Here is a 17291-nt window from a genome sequence, read left to right as displayed (position 1 = left end):
CTGTTTTGATTCATCAGAGTCTACACTTTCACTAAATAGTGCATCAAAGTCATCATCATCTGTGTCTTCACTGTCAGACATTTGCACAGACTGTGAATGGCCCACAGCAGGATTGTCTTGTCTTACAGGAATGTATCTGGCTCTATAGTCTAACATCAACAACCTGTGAAGAAAAGCAAGAGCTAAATCTTTCTCAGATGTGTCATGGCCCTGTTTCACAGGAGGGCCTATTTTAAGAAAGTCTGCTGTTGACATCTTCTGCTGATGTTTGTCTTGAAGGTTGAGTCTTCTGAGTAGTATTTCATCTTCTCGTTGACTGTGTTTCATTGTGTAGTTTTCTTCAGAAACATCTAATAAATCCTGTAGATAAATCAGTGTTTGTATTTACTGTTTGTAAAGAACAATAAATAGCTTCTTGAAGACTTTGTACAATGAATGTGAGTTTCTGACCTTATTCTTGTTTCCACTCTTATTCATTCTGAGGGTACCTGCAGAATAGCAACGATTTAACAGATTAGCAGAGATACACCTTTCTATTCAATTCCGTTTTATTCATACAGCACCAACAAATGACTCAAGGTTGTTTATATTGTAAGGTAAGAGCCCTACAATCATACAAAGAAAACATAGAACACCGTAACAATCATATGACCCCTATAAGCAAGCACTCTGGCAACAGTGAGAAGGACAAACTCATTTTAACAGGAAGAAACCTCCAGCAAAACCAGGCTCAGTGAGGGCAGACATCTGCAGCGACCAAGTAAGGGGAGAAAAACAGGACAAAAGACCCACTGTGGAAGACAGCCAGAGATTAATAATAAATAACAATTTAATGCAGAGAGGTGTATGAACACATAATGGGTGAAAAAGGTGACTGAAGAAAAAAAAAAGTCAGTACATCATGGGAATCCCCCAGCAGCCTAAGGGGCTAATGGAGCATTCAGGGTCACCTGATCCAGCCCTAACGGTATCTTTTATCAAAAAGGAAAGTTTTGAGTCTAGTCTGAAAAGTAGAAATAGTGTCTGTCTCACAAATCTAAACTGGAAGCTGTTCCACAGAAGGCTGTGTCTTCAGCCTGAGAGCTGAAGACACAGCCTTTTTTTTCTTTTCTTTTTTTAGTACTGCTTGGACGTTTGTATATACTGTACTGTGCAAAGATCTTGAGCCACATTAATTTCTTTCCATTTTGCTAGGAAAATGGAAAATAGTTGCAACAATTTAGTGAAACAAGGATGAAAATGCCAGAGAATTTATAAGGACACACAGCACACCATTGGAAGATAAGTTTAGACTCACTTTGTTGGTGGAAAAATATTATTATTTGCCTCTTAAACTGTGTTATCTTTGGCATTTTTTGAATGAAAATAAAACAAATATGAACAATTGATGAGTTTTTGCAAAAAGCTGCTAGTAACATTTACAAAAAATTATTTTCTATATTGTCTGTTATGTGCAGATACCGCTCTGGTTCATCCTGTGAGTTAGGTGGGTTTTTATGCTTTGAGTATTCATAGGTCAGTGTTAAATGCCTTAAAATAATCACAAAGAAAAAAAAGTTTCTTTGCAATGGTTAGGTACAAGGACAAGATTAAAAATGAGTGACGAAGCAGCCAGTGTGCACAGAAAACTTTGAAAGACCATCAGAAATCTCAGAAAAGTCTGACTCCTTGGAAGCAAAATAGAAGGAAGTGATAGTAGTTTCAATAGTGCTGTGCCTGCTCATTGAAGGTTTTGTTTTTAATATTTTACTTTAAACCATTAAATATATGGAACAAAGTATAGTACAACACAATAACTCCTAATAAGTAGGACTAAAAGTTTACTGTAATACAGAAGAGCAGTTCATTAGTTACCAGCCTTGCAAATAAACCAAAACCTCAAATGTCAGCCCAGATCAATGCTTCTCAGTTTTTTGGTACAAATGGTTTGGCCCAAACTGCCTAAAGTAGTTTGGGCCACCATTTGTTTACACATTTCAGCAGCACTCTATAATAGTCCTTAGAATAAGGCAAAAGTAGCCTGTAATTAGATGCAATTTGCAGGCAACAAGTCAGATATTTGTAGGAAACAATGAAACAATTACACTGTAAGACCTGCGACTAAGGTGTAAGTATCCTGTAATTACAGTTTGTGCGTAACAAGGCGCATGTACCCTGTATTTACATGCAGTTTGCCGATAACAAGGTGCAAGTACCTGTAATTATGTGCAATGTGCAGGCAACAAGTCAGGTTGTTGCAGGAAACAACTACACTGTAAGTACCCTGTCCTTTATGGGGTGCAGGCCATATTATGGGGTCACCTGTGACACCTGCGACAGGGTACCCTGTAATTACAATGGGGGCAACGATACACAAAATTCACAGGACGGTTCAGTTCGATACTTTGGTGTCACGGTTCAATATTTTTTGATACAAAAAATATTCATGCCTTTTTAATTTGTCATTTATTAAAATTACAAATATATATTTTAACTCAAAATGACTCTGGTAAATTTTGTAGCATGCATGCTTGTTGTTTTTTGTCTGCTTCCACTTGTCTTTTGAAGGATATAAAAAAAACAACAACAGCAATAGAATAATATTAAACACAAAGTGAACCCGTCTTCCTTCATTAAATAGGTTCTTTTAGATGTTAAGGAGGAATTGACTTAACCAGGCTGGCGGAGAATGAAGACAACCGGACACCTGCAGCAGATGGGGAATCAGTGAACTTTTATTGAGACAGAGACAATCTCTCAACACAGCTCACATCAGGAGATTCCTCATATTTGCTGTGAGGATGGGTATATATTCTCTAAAACTTACAGGAGGGGGTTGTGAGGAAAGTGCTGCATTAGCAGAAAAACAACTCCATAAAAGGAAAGCGGCCTTGGGTGTTCTAGTCTCTTCGCTTGCAGATATCTTGCACCTGCAGGATGAGGCGATCGCTTCTTATCGCTCTCAAGGCCAAAGTCGTGAGCACACATTTTTATTACACAGTTGCACAGTAACTTTAAAGCTGAACAATATTTAAAGCTGAATAATGTTTGATCAGATTATATTTTCTTCAAATCCCCCTTTTGACCCATCTTAAATGGGTCAACACACAAAAATAAGTAACATTCAAAGGAACACAGAGACGTGTCGAAGCCTGGCTCGAAAAACTCCTCGGGTCTTATCATTTGTCTTTATCTGTCATTGCAGATGAGGAGAAAAGAGTCCAGGCACCACCCTGCCCAGGGGTCGGCTGCAAGCAGTCTCGGTTCCCGATGAAAGCAGTAACAGCTGTCCTGCACAAAAGGATACAACGAGTCAGTGCAACCAGGGTAGTGACACAAAATTAACAGTTCCTGTAACTCAGCAACCAAAAAGCATAAGTAATGATAAAAATGTGGAGAGTACAGAGTATACTATAATAATGAGAGATATAAACGTGAAAATGTGAAAGAATAAATCAACCATAAAATAAACCCAGAACGGTAACTGCTAAGGACATTCAAAAGTGAATATGGTAAAACGTGAGGAAGGGGTGTGGAAAAAAAAAACAATTTATATCCAGTGGTGGGAGTACACATTCGCTCAGGCTTAAGTCCGGAGACCCTGAGAACATCGCTTAACCCTCACAACCCGACCAGACACAGTTCAACCAGATATATCCTTCAAGAGGAAGTGGGTGAGGGAAACAATTAATAACAAGCCTAATACAAAACACCACAGAGGAACAACCATTCTAGAAGCATTTAAACAAGAGAAAGACGATAATGTTCGTCACCCTCACGATCAGAGTTTTCATCATCCGTTGGCGAGGAGGTCAAGGCCAGATCCTTTAGGGTAAAAATTAAGCCTGAAAGATCCGGTTTTTTGCTATTCTGAGCATATTTTGGTTTCTCCAGTGCAAAGCCTGACCCCTAGAGTGCTTGGACCAATCGAGGTCCGTTTCTGACACTAAACTGGACCACTTCCACTGATGCCAACCTCCCAGGGTTATATACCACACTGAGGAGGAGAGATGTACTGCAAGGTTAAAAAGATCCCCCCCTTGGTCTTTGGTGACGGGAGTGACTGGGAAGCTAGCGAAATCTATTTCGACTACCCAACTTTTATTGTTGGGGACACAGAGAGTAATCATTCTAGTCGTACTTGGGGTGCAGGAGGTAACCGTGTCTCGTTTCTTTCTAAGTGGATCGGGCGTGGGCAAAACTGGAGAGGAAGTGGTGGGCAAGACCCTAGGGGCTACATTTGTCAGATTGGGACTGTCAGAAAGGGGCGAAGCTTTTGAACTTGAAGGTGTCAGAAGTGTCGGGGGCCCTTCACAGATCAGGAGTATGCCAATGGGAATGAGACCCAGGGCCAGGAAGCAAACAAAGACGCAACATCTTTGCCTGCCTGTCATTTCAGGGGGAAAGGGCCAAGACATGTTTACTTAGCTTGGATGTCGTCTAATAGAGGATGATGGGGCACAGAAAGGTGGTCCAGTTCCCCCCACCTCGCCAAGGGCGTGTTCTAGGAGTTAAAGAGCAACAAAAAGTATCAGTGACACAACTTTAAATGAGCTTTCAGCGGTTAAAACTATTGCAATGTAAAATGTAAATCTTAAAAACTCAAGCCAATATAAAAGCAAAGTCATAAAAGATGTTAAAAATAGAAAAATAAAAATGTTTAGTTCAGTATGAAGAACACCCCCTTTTGTAACCAGCCGGCTTGTAGGTTGAGTTTAGGGCTCCCTCAAGTGGTTGGTGATGCTGTTGCAGCTCCTTCTGACAGGTCCTTCTGCACCTCTCTCAAGGTTCTTCCTGGTTCGGTGGCAGCAGCGCACTGTGTGTAATGAAACCAGGTGTCACCTTTCCCTTCGAGCCTGACAGCGTGGGAGGTCCGCTCTGTTATGCGGTAAGGGCCTGTCCAGCGAGGCTCAGCCCACTTTCTCTTTGTGACTTTCAGGAGGACGTAGTCCATTCCAGGTGTAGCCGCCTCTTTCAGCTCTTGCTGGTTTCTTTCAGCGACCTGTGAGGAATACTGGGCAACAAAACTGCGGAGCATGTTATAATATGTCCTCGGATCGAGGTCTGAATCAGCTTCATCCGACATTAACAGGCGAGAGGAGGGGCCAGGAAAAGGCCTGCCATGCTCCAACTCAAATGGAGTGTAACCAGAGGTTTGATTTACTGAGCATCTTATGGACATTAATGCAAGAGGCAATGCCTTAACCCAATCTAATTTGGTCTGTGCACAGATTTTAGCCAATTTAGTTTTTAGAGTTTGATTCATCCTTTCCACTTTCCCCTGGGATTGGGGGTGGTAAACTGAGCCAAACTTATGTTTCAAACCTAATGCGGCTTCAACCCTCTGCAGATCGTGGTTCCTGAAATGTGAACCATTGTCCGACCTTATGACCTCGGGAAACCCATGCTGTGGTATATAATGATTAATCAGACACTTCACCACAGTTCTACTGTTTTCACTTGCTGTCGGCCAGGCTTCTGGCCAACCTGAAAATGCATCCACAGCCACCAGCAGGTACCTGTAACTACCCACTCTGTCCACCATGTCTGTGTAATCAATGATTATTTCTTTCCCTGGGCAAAGTGGGATGGGGAAGTACCCTGCTATTGGCTTGAAGGCGGGCTTGATTCCAAATTGGTTGCACTCCTTACAGGTTTTAACCATGTATTTTGTCATGTCTTTTAGATAAGGGTGCCACCAGGCGGCTAAGTTCCTCATCATTTGTGCAGGTCCCACATGCCCCACTCCATGTGCCTCTTCCATTGCTGTCTGTCTGACCCCTGGCGGTAGAATGGGCCTTCCATCTGGGCCACGCCAAACATCTGTGTTTGTGGCCCCTCTTGTTACCCATAATGATTTTTCCTGGGGGCTGGCTTTGTCCTGTAACTCTCTGATTGTGGCTAGGCCTAGTTGTATGGGTGGTCTTTCTGGAGGGGGTGTGGCTTCTGGGTCCATTACCATAATCAGGGAGGGTAAGTAACCAGCTGTCTGCTTAGCTACTAAGTCGGCCTGTTTGTTACCTAATGCCACTAAGTCTAGTCCGGCACTGTGTCCTTTGCATTTTACCACTGCCACCTTAACAGGTAACAACAGTGCTTCCGCTAATTCCCTCATTTCTATCTCATGTTTAATAGGCTTTCCGCTGGCTGTCAAAAAACCAGCTCTTAGCCACTGCTTGAGCTCCACATGCACTGCTCCCACAGCATAAGCTGAATCACTGTATATATTCACTTTCTGTCCCTTTCCCATCCTTAAGGCTTCAATCACCGCTCTCAGTTCAGCTCTCTGTGCAGACTGTTGTCCTGTCAACTGCTCTGCTTTCACTGTTTTCCATCTCATGTCTGTCTGTTCCACTATTGCCCATGCAGCCTTCAACATTCCACTTTCAGTTCTGAAACAACATCCATCTGTGAACCAATCTTTTTCTGCATCCATTAGAGGTTCTGCCTGCAAATCTGGCCTGATTTTCTCCTGTACCTGCACAACCTCTTCACACATATGTGGTTCCCCCGATCCCATGTGATCAGCCATGTTTATGCCTTCATGTGAGTAGGTGATGTGTGGTGCTTCCAAAATGGTACTGAGGCGTCTCTGCCTGAGTGAAGTGAGTGTGAAGGCCTGTGAGGAGACGTAGGCCACCACACTGTGTGATGTCAAAATTTTTAGTGGGTGGTTCATCACTATGTGTGCTGTTTTCTGAATGATTTTTGCAAGTCCAGAAACGTGTTGTGTGCACGGTGGGTGGCGTTTTTCAGTGTTGTCAAGCATTACGCTTACATATGTCAACACTTTTCTCTCTCCCCCTTTTTTCTGGAACAGGATACCATTGATATGGGTTCCAGTTCCAGAAACATCAAGATGAAAAGGCAAAGCATAATCTGGCACAGCAAGGTCAGAGGCGACAGAAAGCTGTTGTTTTAACTTTATAAACGCCTGTTCTGTTTCTGTAGTCCATGAGAGGGGAGCAGAGAGGTTTCTCATGCCTTGTTCATTTACCAAAGCGCGCAAAGGGGAAGTAAGGCCAACATAGTCTGGGACATAGGTCCTGCTGTAACCAGTCAGGCCCAAAAATGACAACATGTCTTTTACAGTTAGAGGTTTTGGATGGTGCAAAATGGAGTTCCTGTGTTCTGGGGACAAGGAAATACCGGACTGTGAGACCATGCGGCCTAGAAAAGAAACCTGTTTTCTTGCAATCTGTAGTTTGTTTTTGCTCACTTTAAAACCTGTGTTGGCCAGGTGGTGAAGTACCACTCTGGTGGCCTCCAAACAGATGTCAGCCGTGGGGGCAGACAGCAAAAGGTCATCCACATATTGTATTAACATACAGTCAGATGGTAGTGGGCTGGTTTGTAAAAGTTCTTTCAAACACTGATTAAACAGTCCTGGGGAGAGGGCAAATCCCTGTGGTAAGCGAGTGTAACGCCATTGTCGGCCTCTAAATGTAAATGAGAAAATGTCACGCAGTGACTCACGAAGTGGGAGGCAGAAAAAGGCATTAGCCAAGTCAATGCAGGTGAACCAGGCATGAGATGGTGGGAGGTTGGTCAAGGCAACATAAGGATTAGGCACAGGCAAAGTAGGAGTGCCAAGTAAGGCATTAATCCTTCTCAAATCATGTGCCATTCTGAACTTCCCCGTGCCTTTTTTCTCAACGGGTAGGATGGGCGTGTTCCACTTAGAGCAGGAGGGCTCCAAGACACCGGCAGTGACCAAACCAGAAATTGTTTCTGCAATCCCAGCCTCAGCCTCCGGTCTGTGTGGGTACTGAGGCTGCCACAAAGGGGTAGCAGATGACAGTTGAAAAGAGACTGGCTCCACATCAACTAAACCTACATCTGTGGGTCCATGGGACCACAAACAATCTGGAAGAGAGTCGAGTAAAGGCGCAGCATCACAGTGGTCTGTGTGTTCTCTGCCATGTGACCCGCTGACCACTCTATGTTGCAGTGTTGAGGAATTAAAGCAATCATTTAAAATTTGGTATGTGTTGGTAGATGGAGAAAACAAAACCTGTGGGAGTTTTGTAGGTGTCCAGTCAGTGGCCGCAAGGGAACGTTTAACCATTCCACCCAGCTCCCTAGCCTGGTGTCCAGGATGTAAGGCCAGTGACACATGGGGAGCTGCCTCATCAGACATCATGTACCACTGTAATTGATCTGTTGTAAAAGTAACCGCTGCTGCCACTCCCTCCGGTGCCGCAAAAATGCACGACATGTTCAGAGACCAAGCCCGCCCCTCACACTGCTCTTGGAACATGTGCTGGTACCAGGTGGTGTCATGCCTGTCATAAAACAGTGTAACATGAGGTGGGTCAGGGGGAGGGACATAAGGATGTAGGAGTGAGAGCCACGGCCGCCATTGCTGAAAAGCAGTCCAAACTCCTGGTTCAGCAGGTGTTTCAACTTCCAATAATGCCCAGTAGATGTCAGCAGAGTCCGCCAAACAGGAGGAGGGTTGCAGCAGAAACTGACCACCTCCCTCTGGCCCATCAGAACAGGGAAGCACAACCCCAGTAGGGAGAGTCACAGTTAGGCCTTGTGAAGAGCAGAGTATTGTGGCTCCTAATTTAATCAACAAGTCTCTTCCCAGTAAATTCACAGGCGCCTGTTTTGAACAAACATAGCTGTGTAACAAGGTCTGATCTCCAACCGTTGTGGGGAGGGGCACGGTGTAAGGCAGAGTTTTAGGTTCCCCAGATATGCCCACCACTGTAATCACTGTGTCAGTAAGTCTTTCACGAGCAACATCCTTAATGGTGGAGTACGTAGCTCCAGTGTCCACTAAAAAGCTGCTTCTTCTTTTATCTACAGTTATGGACAGCATAGGGTCCGCCGTTGTCCCTTCACCGTCCTGGGCAGTCTGTGGGGTGTCCTATAGCTGGGGACCACCCTCGTAGTACTCCCACCCCATCACAGGCATCTGTGGGGCCGGGGGCACTTCAACTAAAGCACCACGAGGTCCACCTCTGTGGCCAGGATGCTGATAGGGCCCACCACGGGCTCCCCTGCCTCTTCCAGCAGCCGGGTTCAAAGGGCACGCTTTAGCCCAGTGTCCAGGTTGTCCACACCGGAAACAAACATACATCTGGCCTCCCCTACCACCTCCCATCTGACCCCTTCCCCTGAAACCACCTCTGTTTCCTCCAAATGGGGAACCTCTCTGCCCATAAGGGGCCGGGGAGTGATAAGCACCATACTGGGGGGGCTGTGGATCAGTTGGCCATGGGTTCGGATACAAATCAGGGGCAACTGGACCAGGAGGGGGAGCCGCAGCGGCCACAAGCTGCTTTTTAGGCTTGTCACCTTTTCCACCCAGGTCGTTTTTAGCTTTCTGCAGCTGAACCTTCAACAGTTGCAACTGTAAATCTTCGACGCTCTCCGCTTTATCATCAGACTTAATCTGCACTTTGTTAAGATTAAAAATCAAATGTTTCTTCCAGATTGCAAAGTCACAGTCCTGCAAATCAGGATTATCCTCCATTTTCTGGCTTACTGACTCCGGAATGCCCCTCAGCACCGCCCTTCTAAACCACATGCTCTGTGAACAAGTCCTACTGGGGTGATGACCTGTATGGTTCACCCAGTCTTCAACAGCCTGATTTAGATAATGGGTGGGATTTTGCTTTCCCTCCCATTTAAATTTCTGTAAGGTGCCTTGATTTTTGGGTGGGAATTGTTTGCGCAGGGCCGGTCCGATAAACCTCAAGGCCTGCATTAGTGGCACCTCGTTCTCATGCATGGTAGTACCCGCATTTTGTTCCAGGTCCGCTGCCTGAGATCGGGATGTGCACCTAGTTATAATAGCTCTAAAATCTCCCAGTGCGAGGTCCTGTCCAGCTGTGTATTTATCCAAACCAGCCAACCAGGCATTCCCTCCCTCCATTATGTCAGGGAGTTTGTCCACTAGGGCCTGGACATCTCCGAATGAATAAGGTTGATACACTGGTGTACGTTGCGCTTTAGTCTGGACCAGGGGAAACATGCCTGGAGGCTGAGGCACAGGGCCCTTAGATCTAGTCTGATATCCTAAACTGGGAGAGGTAGAGAGGGGTGTATTGTTAAGGTCACTGAGTTCATCATCAGTATCCTCAGTTTCTCCCCCGCCTGGTGGGGTAGCAGTGTCAGCAAAAACGTGGGCTAAACTCATCTGTGTTTCCGGATCCTGACGGCCCACCAAAGACATGGTAACTGTGACATTTGGTGAAGTGCCAGGCTCAGTTTTTGCAGTAGCGGTCAGATCTCCCTTAACAGCGACAGGAGTGCTGGCAAAGGGGTTGGACCGGGAAAGGGGGGCTGACGCAACACGATTATTCACCTGGACCACTGACCTATGTTCATTTAAGCAGCTGCGTAATGCTGCTTCTAGATCAGTTAATTGTTGTTCAGTGGGTTCCTGTCTGTTCATTCGAACCGCAAATGGTGCGCTCGCAAATGGGTCAGTTAGGCCCTCAGATCCGGTTCCAAAACAATGGGACATAGAGGAGGGGGCTCTACTACTAGCTGAGGATGTCGCCGACAGAGAGGAGCTTCCTGGGCAAAAATGCTTAGTATCTATGGGAGTTGGAGCTACGGGCGGTTCTTCTCCAATAGTCATTATTCCACCAGAGATATTAAGTACCGGATATATGCCTGCTGAGGGAGGAGTTGAGGCAGAATAGGGAGGTGGCTGAGACCTATTTTTCTTCATGTGTGGTTTTGCAGTTTCCCATAAACACACCCAGTGATTAAATTTAACTTTGCGGCCTGCGTGCTTATCTGCTTCCTTTCTGTGTCTCACCCCGCTCATCACACCTGCACCTGCTGCTGCTGAGTTGGCTTCTTCCTCTTTCTCTTTTGCCTGCATAGCCTTATTCTGCCAAATTATTCCCCAATTACCACTACTCCCCTCGTCCTTTCCCTTTTCTTTCATTAACCTTTCAGCTGTTTTCCTCAATGACTCTTTCTGCTTTTTTGCTTCTTTAGGCTGGTGTGTGGAGTTGATGACTGTCTCAACACATGTTAATTGTTCTCCCAATGTGCTAAGAATAACACCGGGACCCCAACCATCATCATTAGTTTCTCGATCTAATTCTCCATCCATTTTACTGTCAATGGAGGAGTGTTCTTTTATTGATTTTAAAGGAGAATTTGGGCCAGCTGGGTTTCTGCCTCTGTTAGGCACTAACAGCTGGGGCGCTGCTTTAAAGGTGAGTCAGCACTGAAATATCCCTTCAGGTGTTACCAAGCTTCTACCAAACCGGAGTCTGGCGGGTAACCTTGCCTAGAGCTTCCTGATAGGGGTGCTAGTTGGTTGTCACCTTGTTCACACGTCTCATTCACACTTCATACATTACCTGCAGTCACTCATTACCCTCCTTATGTATGTAATAAATGTGTAAAAAAAAAAAAAATTCTATGTGTGGTGTATTATTTTAACCAAAAGAGGAACCTAGTTCCTTTAATTGTGTAATCTGTGAACAACGGAGAACCAACTGTCCTGCCCAGTGTTCCACAGCAAGCATTCAGCGTGTATTTATGTGTGTCCAATATCAAACAGAACATCAAAACATTTAAAACACTAAAATCATCGGGGTTTTAAGAAGAGATCCGTTTTCTCCTATTGATCAAAGGGACCCCTCCTTTGGACTCCAACCAGTACTTCTCCTTTTTAAGTTTTAGAGGATCTTTTCTAATAAAGTCCTCTGGGCCTTCCTAACCCTTCTGTAGTTTAGAGAATATTACTAAAAAATATTCTCAAGGCCTTTAACCTTTTAATTTGTTTAGAAAGGCGTTACTAATAAACCCTTTCAAGGTCCCAGACCTGCACTGAGGTATTTATCCGACACCGGAGAGCAACCCGTCGGCTGCAACCGTGGTCAGACCTCAGTTCACTCTTATCTTTATTCACTTATTCACTTATTTCTTATTCACTTATCTCTTATTCACTTGTCTGATTCTCAACAAGCCTTAAGTAAGCCAGACAATTTTTGGTTATGAATTACTAGGAGTTTGGACACTAAGTATTTTTATAATGTTCAATATAGCAGAAATAAAAGGTCTGCTTACCTTGTTTTTGTGTGCACACAGCTTTTGTCCAAACTCCGTTCACTCAGACCACGGCCGATGTCCTCCCATCCGTTCCAGTTGACCTGGAGCGGATCCTGTTCCGTGACGCCAATTGAAGGATATAAAAAAAACAACAACAGCAATAGAATAATATTAAACACAAAGTGAACCCGTCTTCCTTCATTAAATAGGTTCTTTTAGATGTTAAGGAGGAATTGACTTAACCAGGCTGGCGGAGAATGAAGACAACCGGACACCTGCAGCAGATGGGGAATCAGTGAACTTTTATTGAGACAGAGACAATCTCTCAACACAGCTCACATCAGGAGATTCCTCATATTTGCTGTGAGGATGGGTATATATTCTCTAAAACTTACAGGAGGGGGTTGTGAGGAAAGTGCTGCATTAGCAGAAAAACAACTCCATAAAAGGAAAGCGGCCTTGGGTGTTCTAGTCTCTTCGCTTGCAGATATCTTGCACCTGCAGGATGAGGCGATCGCTTCTTATCGCTCTCAAGGCCAAAGTCGTGAGCACACATTTTTATTACACAGTTGCACAGTAACTTTAAAGCTGAACAATATTTAAAGCTGAATAATGTTTGATCAGATTATATTTTCTTCACTTTGCACTAGGATGGTGTCGGCATAAATGTGCAGTCATAATCACTGTGTTCCCACTAGTGCTGTCAGCGTTAATCTCGTTTAAATGACATTAACGCCATAACGCTGCAAATCTCCGTTAACGAGTTACCGCGAATCGCCCCGTGCTTGGTGCTGGACGGCGTCAACACGTTAACAAGCTAACTGCGCTAACGCACTAGTTCCCATCCAATGTAATTGAGCATTGCGTGGCACATCCGACATACTGTTTTGCTTTTGTCCATGATGCGCTTACCTTCAGGGTCATACTTCACATGAAAACCAAAATAGTTCCAAACGCCAGATCTGAATGAGGGGGGGGAGGTTCAATTTGCCATGTTGCAACGAGCTTAGCTTCTGTCTCGCTAGCTTGCGCTGCGCTCAGTGGATCTGCGCTCGACAGTGCAACCTAGGCAGAGTAGTCGAACGCAGATCCACTGAGCTCTCAACACAGACAGCATCGTCAGAAGAAAAGTTGATAAAATAAATTAAAAATGTTGTATTGTTCGATACTTATGCATACCAAACCGAAAGCACTGTATCGAACGGTTCAATATCGATACGAGTATTGCTGCACCCCTAGTAATTACATATAATTTTGTGTAACAAATCCAGCCTACATTATAACTGCCTGCACTGTATTTAGGCAATTGACATTCAGTGTAGGCAATTGGCTAGAAGGAGAGCTGTAGCTGGAAAGGAATTACAGCAGTTTAGTATGATGAAAGATAGCAATGTTAAAGTGCTGACAAGTAAAGTGTGTGTTGAGAAGGTCAGAAGCAGTTGCACTATTTCTTTGTGAATGTAAACAATGGCTGCTGCAGTACATCTATGAGGACAGGGAGACAGTGGTAAAGTTTGCAGCAGGAGTGAAATTCACTGTTCACAGTGGGGATGGACAGCCTGACAGATGAGGTCAGAGCGAGGTCAGAGCTTTACTTGCAAAAGAAAAGTTACCTCGATAACCTATTAATAACTGTGTGTTAATGGCAAATACATAAGTTGTTGTACATGAATTACAATTCAAACTTAATTCTGTGAGAAGTCTGTGGCTGAGGTGTGGTCTTTGGCTCCACTGCAGGGAAGCAGCAGGCAGCAGGCTTGAGGGGAACGGTCAGGGAGGATGGCAGGGCAGGTGCAGCTCATCAGGCAACTACGCCCTTCCCTTTTCAGTCCAGCTGGTTCCAGGTAGAAGGGGTGTGGTGTGGTGACAACTGGAAAGCTGTCTGGTCATCACAGGAATAATTAAAGTTCTTTACAAGCGTACTGAGTGACTGCAAGTGACTGGGGTTTACAAGTGGTGCCAAAACCCAGCTTGCAATGTTGGATGTGCTGACCACGCAGAGATGGCCGCAGTGCACAGGGAGCATGCAGCAGCGAAAGAAGTGCAGATGCCAGGCTTTAGGACCAGGCCAAATGCCAAACCTGGGTGCTGGAGAGGCTGGTCAGGGCTACTGCTGTCAGGAGAGGCGCAGACAGCAGCTCTGAGCCTGCTGCCAGCCTTACAAGGGAGCTTGACTGACATCAGCTGAGCCATCCTAGACTGATTGGGCCTCTCCGGTTCTGGGGCAGCCGGCACAGTGATTTAGTGATCATTAAAATTGATTCAGAATTTGAAAACGTGTAATTATTCGTGTCATAAATCATGACACACTGCTCTCTTCTACATAAGCTGCCTTTATAGGTTGAAAGTAACAGTATCTGTATTGTTATCTGCAATACTGGCCCTGGCCCTCAAAGCAGCCATGCTCTGTTGGCTGCCTTGATTGACAGCTGTGGTAAAGTTTGCTGTAAAGTCAAACTTTTGAACTTTACAACATCCAAATGTTCAGATAATTAAAAACAAAAATACAACCCTTTGAACCTAAACTTTCATAAAGTGTCAAAATCAATCCGCCACATATTAAAATCTCACCTCTCTTGACCATTTCTTCTTTTTGGTCCAGCTCTTCATGTTCCTCGTGCTTGAGTCTACTGTAGCAGTGGTAATCATTTTCAGAGACCATGACATCTATTTTCTCTAAGAGATCTATTATCTCGTTGGCATCCATCATGCCTCTTGTGCACGTGTGGCATCTTTTTTCATTAAATCTACTGTTAGCTTTCAGGTCTGCCAGTGCACTTTCATATTTTTCACCCGGCCACCGAGTCACAACAGTCATTACATAAGGAAGAGATCCTTTCCCAAAAGCTTTTTCAAGCCACTGAACCCCTGAGGTGTAATGGCTGCTATGCCGACCATATGGTACCAGTAAGAGAAAGGCATGAATTCCCTGGTTTAAAGGAATTTTGTCAATATTTTGCAGACCAAGAATGTTGATGACCGAGATGTGCCGGCCACACAAATCATATAGTTTGGATGAAAATTGTTCAGCATTTCTTTCTTCATCATGGTCAAATAAAATGTTTCTCGGTCCAAAGTCAATGGCATTTCGCTCACCGGTTAGCACAAACGTGAGGTCAGGCAGCACTGAAACAAACAGAAACAAACAAAAGAATTAAAATGACACTATCAGAGAAAAACAATTGTTATATTATTACAAATATTACCTTTGTCACTAACTGCAGTTGATGCAGACATAGTTTCTCTCTGTCTTCTTGTAGTTTTATTGCTCACTGAGTAGCAAACTTCATTACTGGGATTCCAACTAAAAGAGTGGTCATACCTGAAACCACGTAAAGAGCAACCATGCACCAATACGCCATGTCAGAATACACTTGCACTACTGCAGTATTACATATAGAGCTAGATAAAACAAGCATATGGTACCAAAAGGAAGGAGGCAGAAAAAAAATATACAACAAGGCAGAAAAAAAATATACAACAAATTCTCACTTGGATGAAAAACATAAAATCTGTTTGGCAAACCTTTCATATTATGTTAAAATGCTAGACTACCTTTGTTATCTTTCACAGATGTAGTTCAATTGGTTTTGGATTATTTTCCACCTCCAGGTGCTGCATTATCTTTATTCTCTTCCATCCAGCGGCTTTATTACCATTACAGTCACAGGACAAAGTAATTTAAAAAGAAAGAAAGAAAAAAAGATGAAATCACATAGAAAGATTTTTTTGTAAAATGATTAAAATGCAAACATATTTTTGTTTGTTTGTTTTACAAATTAAGAACTTTATTAAAAGTGAACTCTTGCAAGTATAGTAGTTTGCAAACATGCCAACTTTTCTCACTTCTTAGGATGACCCAATTGTGCAACAGACATTTACTGGTAAATTTTAAAGATTCACTGTCTCTTATCGTGGCTATAAAAGATGAATAAAGGTGATAAGAATAAAGTTTTTTAATCTTTATACCATAATAACAAACTGATGGGGGAAGTATCTGTGTGTCAGTAGAAAAAATTCTCTATTCTTCCTGTTGCTATGCAATAACAAATTAAATGGACTGAACAAAGTCCATTTTTAGTGCCTCTCTCTTATGACATGTCTGCAATGAAACGCAGAGACAGTTTCTCAGCAAGCCTAACTACCAGTCAAGAAGTTCTTGAAGCCTTGATGACTTAAAAATGCACAGAGCAAAATTATTTGTTTTGATTAGTTTGTTTGTTGCACATTCTCTGATTTTCCAGCTGACTAAGTTTTCAGTCTCTCATAAAGCTTTAATAAAAATGATCATGTTCTTGTCAGCATGACACTCTTCTACGGCTACCATTACAATGACAGAAATTTGTTGCTTGATCAACTCACCATTTCTGTTTAGATACGGCTGCCCTGTCAGAAATCCTCCTAGTACCCCTGAGATATTTAGAGTAAGATCAGAGGATGATTATATGTCGCACTATATTTCTGCTTCTGACCAATCCCTCCCACAAAGGTAAAAAGAGAAAAAAATGTGGCGCTTTGAAACCTTATCACTTACGGGAAAATTTTGGGTTGGGCTTACTGGTAATGATACTGGTAATGAAACTGTTAGCACTGCCCTGTCATGGAGTGAAGTGTACCCAGATGTAGACTCAGATAAGAACTAACACAAAATAAAACACACCTTTATTTCAATTGTGTTAGCAAATATAAATTACAGTAAACGACAGAAGCTGAACAAGTCAAAATGTAGTATGGGAAACCACAAGGGCTGAGAACCAGTACAAACAGTACAACACAGAAAGAAAAACAAGGTTAGAATATGAAAATCTAAAGTACAAGAATAAAGAACAGATTATGCAAAAAATATAATAATGAGCAAAATTCAACTACTGAACTCAAAGCTTGGAGTCAAAGCAGATTAATACATGGCAACTTAAAAAAACAAAATAAATGCAGTGAGGTCATAAAATTTCTTCATTCATTTGATAAATTTTTTGGATTTTATGCCAAGTAAAAGCTTTTCTACACCCACGTACTAATAAATTTGTTTTACCCTGATCAAAGTATTATGTTGTAAAGATTACAAATAACTGTATTCTTATCAGCATGCTTTTATACAGCCAACATATTATACAGAATAAAATTACTAAATTAACTTTGACACACCATGTGTTGAGCAGTCAGATCATGTTACATGAATGATGATTTAAGATTATGATGTTATTATGATGTCCATGTAGTGCAGACAGACAGTACAAATGGTATGTTTTATTCAGATTCAGTTTATCTTGTTTAATAGGTAA

The 17291-nt window shown here is 43.2% G+C and overlaps 2 protein-coding genes across 2 annotated transcripts; both read right to left on the bottom strand.

The window, feature by feature from the left end:
* Window positions 1-8521: 8521 nt before the first annotated feature.
* Window positions 8522-11358, bottom strand: LOC146633310 (uncharacterized). Its single transcript, XM_085351437.1, has one exon. It carries the CDS (start codon window positions 11060-11062, stop codon window positions 8855-8857), a length of 2208 nt encoding a protein of 735 aa, XP_085207563.1. The 5' UTR covers window positions 11063-11358; the 3' UTR covers window positions 8522-8854.
* A 2336-nt stretch (window positions 11359-13694) lies between these two features.
* LOC146633309 (uncharacterized) lies at window positions 13695-15371 on the bottom strand. The gene is made up of 4 exons (XM_085352921.1): window positions 15332-15371; window positions 14581-15135; window positions 14091-14228; window positions 13695-13891 (listed from the first exon to the last, which is right to left on the bottom strand). The coding sequence occupies exons 1-4, from the start codon at window positions 15369-15371 to the stop codon at window positions 13695-13697; spliced, it is 930 nt and encodes a 309-aa protein (XP_085209047.1).
* Between the last annotated feature and the right edge of the window lie 1920 nt (window positions 15372-17291).

This window comes from Diplotaxodon limnothrissa, linkage group LG4 (assembly GCF_057381915.1).
Source record: "Diplotaxodon limnothrissa isolate DT_005_m linkage group LG4, D_limnothrissa_male_GT1.1, whole genome shotgun sequence".
NCBI classification, from domain to species: domain Eukaryota; kingdom Metazoa; phylum Chordata; class Actinopteri; order Cichliformes; family Cichlidae; genus Diplotaxodon; species Diplotaxodon limnothrissa.
The sequence above is the reverse complement of the archived record's forward strand: the minus strand, read 5'-3'. Positions and strand labels throughout refer to the sequence as shown.

Bases quoted from the DNA above. Each gene is read 5' to 3' on its own strand.
- LOC146633310 (XM_085351437.1), bottom strand. From the start codon at position 11,062: ATGGATGGAGAATTAGATCGAGAAACTAATGATGATGGTTGGGGTCCC.
- LOC146633309 (XM_085352921.1), bottom strand. From the start codon at position 15,371: ATGGCGTATTGGTGCATGGTTGCTCTTTACGTGGTTTCAG. The intron at 15,136-15,331 runs GTATGACCACTC...TGTTTGTTTCAG, and splicing joins TGCTCTTTACGTGGTTTCAG to TGCTGCCTGACCTCACGTTT. The intron at 13,892-14,090 runs GTTTGGCATTTG...TGTGATGACCAG, and splicing joins CCAGCCTCTCCAGCACCCAG to ACAGCTTTCCAGTTGTCACC.